This window comes from Theropithecus gelada, chromosome 15 (genome assembly GCF_003255815.1).
Source record: "Theropithecus gelada isolate Dixy chromosome 15, Tgel_1.0, whole genome shotgun sequence".
NCBI lineage: Eukaryota > Metazoa > Chordata > Mammalia > Primates > Cercopithecidae > Theropithecus > Theropithecus gelada.
Window position 1 is genome coordinate 8820478 of NC_037683.1, and position 11361 is coordinate 8831838.

The window sequence follows — 11361 nt, forward strand, 5'->3', positions numbered from 1 at the left end:
CGGAGTCTCGCTGTGTCTCCCAGGCTGGAGTGCAGTGCCCTGATCTCGGCTCACTGCAAGCTCCGCCTCCCAGGTTCACGCCATTCTCCCGCCTCAGCCTCCCAAGTAGCTGGGACCACAGGCGCCCGCCACCACGCCCGGCTAGTTTTTTTTTTTTTGTATTTTTAGTAGAGACGGGGTTTCACCATGTTAGCCAGGATAGTCTCGATCTCCTGACCTCGTGATCCACCCGCCTCGGCCTCCCAAAGTGCTGGGATTACAGGCTTGAGCCACCGCGCCCAGCCTGTGAACTTTCTTAAAATATTATGAGATTATTTCATAATTTTTTAAAGCTTATCAGCTATGGTTACTGTTAGTCTATTTTATATGTGACCCAAAACAATTTTTCATCTTCCAATGTGGCCCTGGGAAGCCAAAAGATTGGACACCCCTGACTTAGGATGGCTATTTTATTTTATTTATTTATTTATTTTTTTGAGATGGAGTCTTGCTCTGTCGCCCAGGCTGGAGTACGGGGACGCAATCTCGGCTCACTGCAACTTCCTCCTCTGGGTTCAAGCGATTCTCCTGCCTCAGCCCCCCAAGTAGCTGGGATTACAGGCACCCGCCACCACGCCCAGCTAATTTTTGTATTTTTAGTAGAGACGTGGTTTCACAATGTTGGCCAGGCTGGTCTCGAACTCCTGACCTCAAGTGATCCACCCACCTCGGCCTCCGAAAGTACTGGGATTACAGGCATGAGCTACCGAGCCTGGCCAAGTTTTGTCCACCATTTCTACACACACTTTTCTGGAGAGAGGTTCTATAGCTCTCAATAGATTCTCAAAAAGAGCCAAAATTCACTTACCCCACCCTCACCCCTGTGATTGAACCATTTTAATCAGGATAATTTTTATTTACAAACAACAAAAGTTGTTACCAAAAAGCATGGTTGTATGGATCTAGTCAGGCTTTTCTTTATTTATTTTCTTGACACAAAGAGTCTCGTTCTTTCGCCCAGACTGGAACGCAATGGCACAACAATCTCTGCTCACTGCAATCTCAGTCTCCCGGGTTCAAGCAATTATCCTGTCTCAGCCTCCCAAGCAGCAACTGGGACTACGGGCATGTGCCACCATACCCGTCTAATATTTCTATTTTTAGTAGAGATGGGTTTCGCCATGTTGGCCAGGCTGGTCTCAAACTCCTGACCTCGGGTGATCCGCCCACCTTGGCCTCCCAAAGTGCTGGAATTACAGGCCTGAGCCCCCGCGCCCAGTCATGTCAAGTTTTTAATTTCATTCTGTATTCTTTAAATTCTACATTAACAAAATATAATGCTTCATAGTTTGCTAAAACAATGTGTTTTTACAAGACAAACTTTCTATAGTTTCACTTCTTTTTTTTTTTTTTTTGAGACAGAGTCTCATTCTGTTGCCCAGGCTGGAGTACAGTGGCAGGATCTAGGCTCATTGCAAGCGCCGCCTCCCGGGTTCGTGCCATTCTCCTGCCTCAGCCTCCTGAGTAGCTGGGACTACAGGCGCTCACCACCAAGCCTGGCTAATTTTTTTTTTTTTTTTTAGTAGAGACAGGGTTTCACCATGTTAGCCAGGATGGTCTCGATCTCCTGACCTCGTGATTTGCCCGCCTCAGCCTCCCAAAGTGCTGGGATTACCGGCGTGAGCCATGGCGCCCGGCCTACAGTTCCACTTCTTAGAAGACTGTATGGTATAAAAATAATGTACAAGAGTTTGGGTCGTAACAATTTACTTTTCTATGTCTCTAATTTTCTGTTTCTCTATATCTTTTGAGAGAGGGTCTTGCTGTGTGGCTCAGGCTGGAGTGCAACGAGTAATCACGGCTCACTGCAGTCTCAACCTCCTAGGCTCAAGTGGTCCTCCTGCCTCAGCCTCCCCAGAAGCTGCAGGCGTGTGCCACCACATCTGGTTAATTTTTAATTTTTTGTAGAGACAGGTTTGGGGAGGGGGTCCTTACCATGTTGACCAGGCTGGTCTCGAATTCCTGGGCTCAAATAATCCTCCTGCATAGGCCTCTCAATGTTGGGATTACAGGCATGAGCCACGGCGCCTGGACAATTTCCCAGATATAGTAACCTGCTGAACCACCTTAGGGTGCGTTTCAGCCTTAGAGGTCTCTTCTCTGCTAGTTATAAAGCAAGATCCAGGGGATCATTCTAGGTTTATCAAAAATCTCTCTTCCCTAGACAATGACGGGATAGAGGAAGAAAAAGCAGGCCCTTTGATTAGAGACACATTTTAATGCTGGCTTTAAATTCTCAGTCACGTGTTTTAAGCAAGATTTGAAATTCCTTCCGAAGAGTCTTGCTCCAGAGAGCGCCCTAAACCAAAATAGGAAACTGAGGCTAAGGTTCCAAATACCTTCAAACCGGCGGTACAGTACAAGGGCACGGAAGAGCGGAGACCGCGGACAAGGAAAGCCAGCATAAAAGCTGGAGGGGAGAAAGGAGAAGGGCGAGCGGGCCATGAGTGAGGAATTCAGGCAACCCAGCAGGGATTTAAGAGCAGCCTGCCGAGTCCGTGGGGGCTACGCCACAGTTCAGCCCCTTCCCCTCCCTCAGTTCGAGTCTTCCCGCCCCTGCCGGTCAGCCTCAGGACCCCAGCGCCGCCCAGACCCGCCTTCCCCACAGACCCTGCCACCTGTCAGTTTGAAAGGCCGCGGCCAGGGACAAAGAGATGGTCCAGTGGCTCAGAGGTCCCTAATGGGCCAAAGTTGCCCTAAAACCCGGGGGAGTGGCCTCGGCCTCCGCCCCCCGGCCCGGCCTTGCCAGGCTTTACCTTGAGTGCCAGGTGATGGACGCGGCCCAGGCCAGGCTCGGCCAGCAACTGCAGCAAAGCCAGCATCGGAAGCAGCCGGAGGCCGGCGGCCAGCCTAGGACGGCGGGAGGCGGAGGAGCCGACGGGCGCCAGAGCGGCCATGTTTGTTCCAGCATCACCAGCCGCTTCCTCTCCTGCCCACTTCCGGGATTAAAGGGCGCAACCGCCGGAAGGGCCCGGGGAGCGCAGCTCGGCGGCTAGCTCGGCTGAGCCTGTGGTGGTTTTCCTGGAGATTGCAACCTGGGAAGTCGCCGAGGGGCCTATGCTGACCACCTCGGGGCCTTTCGATTGGCTCCCCCGTGCAGACTTTCAGTTTAGCCCAAAGAGATGAAGCCAACCGCTTGGCGGTTGCCATAACAACGGTGGCCGAACCAGACCAGCCCGGGCCTCACCTCCGCCTACGCAGAGCCTTGGAAGCGACCTTGGGCTCGGGACCCCTGACCTCAGGGTCGGAGGATAGGGTGTGTCAGCCGCACGGTGTCTGGCCACTGATTGAACTGATTTCACTGACTGAACTGATTTCACTGAGCGTTAACTTGGAGCGAAATATCTAAAAATTCCTGGCTCGCCGTAGGGGTCCTGTGGTTTTTTTTAATAAGCGCTTCATACTCAAGTATCAGGTGAAATGGTTGCAATAATACGATTTATTGAGCCCTTTTGAGGAAATTCGTTAGGCCTTTTGTTGTATTTAATTTTTGGAAAATACTAGGAGGTAGGTATTATCATTATTCCTACGTTACAGGTAAGCAAACTGAGGCTCTGAGAAATAAGTCATTTGCTCCAGGTTGAGCTGGGAATCACGCGGAAGCTCTTAACTCCTGTGTTCTGTTGCCTCATGCTATTTCATCCAACCCTGAGTCTGGGTCTTAACATTTTTCTCTTAATTCTATATGGAAACTTTCTTTGCTTTTAGAACTTATGGGAACTTCTTTTTTTTGAGACAGAGTCTAGCTCTTGTCACCCAGGCTGGAGTGCAACGCCACGATCTTAGCTCACTGCAATCTCCACCTTCCGGGTTCAAGTGATTCTCCTGCCTCAGCCTCCAGAGTAACTAGAATTACAGACCTGCACCACCACGCTTGGCTAAGTTTTGTATTTTTAGTAGAGACAGGGTTTCACTATGTTGGCCAGGCTGGTCTCGAACTCCTGACCTCAAGTGATCCTCCGGCCTTGGCCTCCCAAAGTGCTGGTATTACAGGCATAAAGCCACTGCACCCAGCCTGCTTTGGAGTATTTTTTATCTTTTAAAGTTTAGTGTCATCTTTGAGAATCTCTGGTTTTAAATTTGAATATAATACTGTACTAAAAAAATGAGTCCTGGTGGGGTGATTCACGCCTGAATCCCAGCACTTTGGAAGGCCGAGGCGGGCGGATCACTTGAAAATCAGTTCTTTGGAACCAGCCTGAGCAACATGGTGAAACCTGGTCTCTACTAAAAATACAAAAATTAGCGGGCATCAAGGCATGCGCCTATAGTCCCAGCTACTCTGGAGGCTGAGGCAGGAGAATCACTTGAACCTGGAAGGCAGAGGTTTCAGTAAGCCAAGATCCCGCCACTGCACTCCAGTCTCAATTAAAAAAAAAAAAAAATCAGGTAAGAATCTTAATCCCATTTAATAATATAATAGTGATGAAACATTAAAATAGTTTTAAATAGGAGACTTTTGTCTTAGTTTCTGGACAGCAGTTTTATAAGGGCTTAAAACTGGGTTCTTAGGATTCCTTGCTTCTTTATACTTGGGTATTATGATGTGAACTACATGGGGTCATACCAATGCTGTCTGTCCAGAGGTTTAAGGGTAATATCTTCTCTCACGTATTTGAAAGCTGTATTGTGCCAGTCATTATTTTGGAATTGAGAGAAATAAGAATGAGGGAAACCTGACTACAAAGACATTGTGGAGCATTTTCTCTACAGTTACTTCTTAAATTCTGAGAAAACTGCTACCTTGACAATTACATTTAGCCATGTGATTTCATAGTTTCAAGAAAAGATTATTTGCATAATCATGAGGCTGTAACTGGAAACAGACAGGTTGAGTGACAGAACAAGTTATGCCTGCTTCTCCTGGCAACATTTTCAAAGGGGCGTTACGCTTTAAGGTATTGAGTGAAAAAGCCTGCAGGGGCTGGAAAGACTGATCTCCTAAGCGTGGCTTTTAGCCTTACTCTCTTGGTCAAGTACATTTTATTTTTCTATTTTCTCTTTTTTATTTTTGAGACAGAGACACTGTATTGCCCAGGACTGAGTACAGCGGTGTGCTGTCTGTTCACTGCAGTCTCCACCTCCCAGGTTTAAGGGATTCTCATGCCTCAGCCTCCCTAGCTGGGACCACAGATGTGCACCAGTATGCTCACCTAATTTTTGTATTTTTGCTAGAGACAGGGTTTCACCATGTTGGCCAGGCTGGTCTTGAACTCCTGGCCTCAAGTGATCTGCTCACCTCGGCTTCCCAAAGTGCTGGATTACAGGCGTAAGCCACCCTATCCGACCTATTTTCTCTAACTTTTCAGGATCAGCTTAATGTTACTACTAGAATGTGTAGTGTTGAATCTAGTGCTATTGTTATTAAATAATTATTTGGTATCGGTTTAGACATTTCCAGAACTCTTTTAAGTAATTAAGGGGTTAATATTCTCCAGTTTAATAAAGTATAATTGCCATTTGTTTTTCCTATCAAAAGACTTGATAGGCCTGGCTGGTGTCTCATGCCTGTAATCCCAGCACTTTGGGAGGCCAAAGCTGGCGGATAACTTGAGCCCAGGAGTTTGCGACCAGCCTGGGCAACATAGTGAAACACTTTCTCTACAAGAAATACAAAAATTAGGCCAGGTGCGGTGGCTCATGCCTGTAATCCCAACACTTTGGGAGGCTGAGGTCAGTGGATCACCTGAGGCCAGGAGTTTGAGACCAGCCTGGCTAACATGGCAAAACCCTGTCTCTAACTAAAAATACAAAAATCAGCCAGTCATGGTGGTGCATGCCTGTAATCCCAGCTACTCAGGAGGCTGAGACAGTAGAATCGCTTGAACCTGGGAAGCAGAGGTTACAGTGAGCTAAGATCGCACCATTGCACTCCAGCCTGTGTGACAGAGCGAGATTCTATCTCAAAAAAAAAAAAATTAGTGGGCATGATTGCACCAATTTACTCCAGCCTGTGCCACAGAGGGAGACTCTGTCTCAAAAACAACAACAACAACAACAACAACAACAAAAAATTAGCGGGCATGGTGACACGCACCTGTAGTCCCAGCTACTCAGGAGGCAGAGAGGTGGTAAGATCGCTTGAGTCCAGGAGTCAACACTGGAGTAAGCCTTGACACTTTTATCCAGCTTGGGTGACAGAGAAAGACCCTGTCAAAAAAAAAAAAAAAAAAGTTGGTTGATATTGCAAATCAAAAAACCTCTGTTAAGACAGTATAGGAAACTGGTGGTCAAATTGGGGCCTAGCAATACATTCAGAAGTCAAATGCTACTTTCGTTCTTTGACTTGAAACACCATTTCTTCCACGATTGCAGCTAAAGTTTTCATGCATTTCTTGGGGTGTCGGGAATGCCTCCAAGCGCATCTTTCTGCAGAAAGTGATCATGGAAAAGCCAGGCTGTGACACACTTTGAGTCCTGTGGATTGGAGAGGAACTTCAAAATTACTCCTCAACCTGTCGACCCTAGTTATAACTTGCGCAGCCACAGGACAGGCAGTTTTTCTTGATTTTATGTACATCGTTACAGACTTTCAGGGGAATTGGATTATTCGCTGTGAAAATTCATTGCAGTTTTAGCATTTCACTCACCATAGAGTTCCTGGTTTTATCCTACTCCACTTTTGCCAGTTGATCACTTTCTTGGGTCCCATGTAAGTAGTTTGAATGCAAAAGAAATTGGAAATTTTAAGCTAAAAACAAGTTATTTTGAAGAAGAAAAAATCCTGAGAATTTCATTAGAAGTAGTTCTTCACCAGTAGACAACCAATCAACTGTAAGTTCAAGCAAGCGGTCCTGCTGCATCAGAAATGTTTAAAGGCCTGTATTCCCAGCTACTGCAGAGGATCATTTGAACCCAGGAATTCAAGGCTGCAGTGAGCTATGATAATGCCACTGCACTCCAGTCTGGGCAACAGAGCAAGACCTCTCTAAGAACAAAGACGAAAAGAAAATGCTGAAAGGGTTGCTTTATTTTCTACAATAAGTAAAAATCCTCCAGAAAACAGGAGGAAAGGAAAGGTAACCGACACTTGTATGTATATTATATGGTAAACATTTTGTACATATTCTTTCGTTTAATTTTAATTTTTTTTTTTTTTTTTTGAGACAGAGTCTTACTTTGTTTCCCAGGCTGGAGTGCAGTGGTACGATCACGGCTCACTACAGCTTCCAACTCCCAGGCTCAAGCGATCCTACTACCTCAAGCCCCCAAGTAGCCAAGCACAACCCTGCCGGGCTAAATTTTGTATTTTTTTTTTTGTGGAGACGATTTTGCCGTGTTGCCCACGCTGGTCTAAATCTCCTGGGCTCAAACGATTCTCCCACCTTCACCTCCCAAAGTGCTGGGATTATAGGCATAAACCACCTTTCTTTCCACCTTTACAATAACCTTCGAAGTAGCGTTATTTCCATTTTATTTGTTTGATTTTTGAGACAGGGTCTCACTATCAGGAGTGCAGTGGCATGATCAAGGCTCACCGCAGCCTCAATTTACCAGGCTCAAGTAATTATCCCACCTCAGCCTCCCGGGTAGCTGGGATTACAGTTGTGTACCACCATGCTTGGCAAATTTTTTTATTTTTTTGTGTACACAAGGTTTTTCCATGTTGCTCAAACTGGCCTTGAATGCCTGGTCTCAAGCGATCTGCCTGCCTTGGCCTCCCAAAGTGTTGGGGTTACAGGCGTGAGCCACTGTGCCTGGCCATATTTCCATTTGAAAGAAGAGGAGCCGGGCGCGGTGGCTCAAGCCTGTAATCCCAGCACTTTGGGAGGCCGAGACGGGCGGATCACGAGGTCAGGAGATCGAGACCATCCTGGCTAACACGGTGAAACCCCGTCTCTACTAAAAAAATACAAAAAAACTAGCCGGACGTGGTGGCGGGCGCCTGTAGTCCCAGCTACTCGGGAGGCTGAGGCAGGAGAATGGCGTGAACCCGGGAGGCGGCGCTTGCAGTGAGCTGAGATCCGGCCACTGCACTCCAGCCTGGGTGACAGAGCAAGACTCCATCTCAAAAAAAAAAAAAAAAAAGAAAGAAAGAAGAGGAAACTGATCGGGACTCACGCCTGTAATCCCAGCACTTTGGGAGGCCAAGGCGAGCAGATCACGAGTTCAGGAGATTGAGACCATCCTGGCTAACACGGTGAAACCCCGTCTCTCCTAAAAATACAAAAAATTAGCCAGGCATGGTCGCGGGCACCTGTAGTCCCAGCTACTCAGGAGGCTGAGGCAGGAGAATGGTGTGAACCCAAGGGGTGGAGCTTGCAGGGAGCGAGACTGCACCACTGCACTACAGCCTGGGCAACAGAGCAAGACTCCATCTCAAAAAGGAAACTGAGGCTTAGAGAAGGAAAGTAATTCAGCCAAAGGTCTCTATAGCTGTCTGGACAGAGCTATCCAAATCTGGCTAACACCAAAGACTGTACTCAACTCCAATTCCTTAATTTCAGACTAATGACAACCTATGAGATCCGTGGTTTGTTTTTTTTTTTTTTTTTTTTTTTTGAGACGGAGTCTCTCTCTGTCGCGAGGCTGGAGTGAAGTGGTGCGATCTCAGCTCACTGCAACCTCTACCTCCTGGGTTCAAGCAATTCTCCTGCCTCAGCCTCCCGAGTAACTGGGGTTACAGGCACACCACCACGCCTAATTTTTTTGTATTTTTAGTAGACACGGGTTTTTGCCATGTTGCCCAGGCTGGTCTCGAACCCCTGGGCTCAAGCGATCCGCCTGCCTCGGCCTCCTAATACGCTAGGATTACAGGCGTGAGCCACTGCACCTGGCCAAGATCCCTGTCTTCTGAATGAGTAAACTGAAGCTCAGAGAATGTAAGTAACTTGCAGAAGGCCATACAACGAGTAAGTAGTAGAACACCAGATCCCAATTTAACAATTTTGAAACCCTATCTGCTTTAAAATCTCATATCTATCTACAGCTGTATAAATATCTGTCCATCTAAGCCCCTGAATTAGATGTTCATTAGTTGCAGGCAGGGTTAGAATTGCCAAAAAGCCCTAATACAATTGTTTGCCTCTAACTACACAGGGTCTCTGTTCTGTTTGACCAGATACCTTATTTCATTGCTAATACTGACCATGTGATCAGATTATTCAGTGGAACATGTTTGAGTCCCCCACTGAGAGTAGAAAAAAAAAAAAACCCATAAATTTACAGAGTTTTGTTTTGTTTTGTTGTTGTTTTTGAGACGGAGTCTCACTCTGTTGCCCAAGCTGGAGTACAGTGGCGCAATCTTGGATCACCACAACCTCCACCTCCCGGGTTCAAGCGATTCTCCTGCCTCAGCCTCCTGAGTAGCTGGGACTACAGGCGTGCGCCACCATGCCCAGCTAATTTTTGTATTTTTAGTAGAGACAGAGTTGTACTATGTCGGCCAGGCTGGTCTAGAACTCCTGACCTCGTGATCCATCCGCCTCGGCCTCCCAAAGTGCTGGGATTACAGGCGTGAACCACTGCGCCCGGCTGTTTTGTTTTTTACTTAATAATTAACATAGGGGACTTTGTGACAAAATGTGTTGGTATTTCTTCCTACCGCCAACCAAGTAATTTTTTAGTGGACATCAGCTGAGTGTCCTTTAATTTAGTGTTTTTTTGTTTTTATTTTTATTCTTTTAGAGACAGGGTCTTGCTGTCACCCTGGCCATAGTGTAATGGTGCGATCATGGCCCACTGCAGCCTCGAACTTTACGTGCCTCAGCCACTATCTACCTGGAGATAGTGTCAGATATCACAGGTTGAGGGCTTGGTCCTCAAGACTGCCCCCCACCCCAAGCAGGTGTCAATCTTAAGTTTTAGGTTATGTGATCTTTTTGACCAACTGTTTATAAATCAGAAATCTCAAGTCCTCCTTTTTGGGTTTAATTTGTTACAGTGCCTCTCAGAACCTAGGGAAACATGTTTATTATAAAGGATATAGATGAAGAGATATATGGAGTATGGGGGAAGGAGAGTGGAACTATTTTTTTTTTTTTTTTTTTTGGAGATGGAGTCTTGCTCTGTCGCCCAGGCTGGAGCGCAGTGGGGCGATCTCGGCTCACTGAGAGCTCTGCCTCCTGGGTTCACGCCATTCTCCTGCCTCAGCCTGTCTGAGTAGCTGGGACTACAGGCGCCCGCCATGATGCTTGGTTAATTTTTTGTATTTTTAGCAGAGATGGGGTTTCACCGTGGTCTTGATCTCCTGACCTCGTGATCTGCCTGCCTCGGCCTCCCAAAGTGCTGGGATTACAAGCCTGAGCCACCATGCCCGGCCGGAGAGTGGAACTTCTGTGCCCTCTCTGGGCATGCCACCCTCTAGGAACTTTTTTTTTTTTTTTTTTGAGGTGGAGTCTTACTGTGTTGCCAGAGTACAGTGGCTGGAGTGCAGTGGCACGATCTCAGCTCACTGCAACCTCCGCCTCCTGGGTTCAAGTGATCTCTTGCCTCAGCCTCCCAAGCAGCTGGGATTCAGTCAGTCACCACCACACTGGGCTATTTTATTTTATTTTTTGTATTTTTAGTAGAGATGGGGTTTCACTATGTTGGCTAGGCTGGTCTCAAACTCCTGACCTCAGGTGATCTGCCTGCCTCTGCCTCCCAAAGTGCTGGGATTACAGGCGTGAGCCACTACATCCAGCCAACTCTGTAGGGACTTTTATGTGTTTAGCTATCTGGAAGTTCTCAGAACTTTGTTTTTTGGAGTTTTAATAGAGGCTTTATTTTATGTAGTCATGATTGATTAAACTATTGACCATTGCTGAGCAACTTAACTTTCAGCACCTCTCCCCAGTCCCCAGAGGTTGGAGTGACAGTGTGGGTGCAGATAAAAGTCCCACGCCTCTAATCTTGTCTTGGTCTTTATGATGACCAGTCCCGTCTTGAAGCTACTAATACTCAAGGACTGTCAGCCATCAGTCATCTCAGTATATAAAAATACGTCATTTTGGGGTCTTTAAGGATTTTGGGAGCTGTACTTCAGGAAACAAGGTTGAAGACCAAATATATATTTTGTAATATCACACCAAGATCATAATTTTGTAAATCAGTGTTCTCTAGATTTTACTGAGAGGTGAAACCAGTGTATGCAACCCAGACTAACCCCCTAGATAATATCAGCGTTTACATCGAGTTTAGAGTACCCCTGGTGAAAACTGGTTCCTAAGTAGGTCAGGTCACAGTAGTTCGTTAATGGGGATACTTCCTTGTCTTAGAATCACTTCCTCCTGCTCTGAAGGGAAACTGAAATGGACTTAGTTCTTCCTAAAAACATGCTGTGCTGTATTTTAGCCTTTTTTTTCTTCTGGCTTATTTCATTTTATCCCAAACCCTGTTCTC

At 46.6% G+C, this 11361-nt stretch overlaps 1 protein-coding gene across 1 annotated transcript in view; it reads right to left on the minus strand.

Annotated features, from left to right (window-relative positions):
* Positions 1-3113, minus strand: part of GPR107 (G protein-coupled receptor 107) — an 83418-nt gene extending 80305 nt beyond the window's left edge. Inside the window, 1 exon segment of the mRNA XM_025360754.1 lies at positions 2796-3113. Coding sequence (XP_025216539.1) covers positions 2796-2936 — 141 coding nt within the window. The 5' untranslated portion in view covers positions 2937-3113.
* Positions 3114-11361: the final 8248 nt, after the last annotated feature.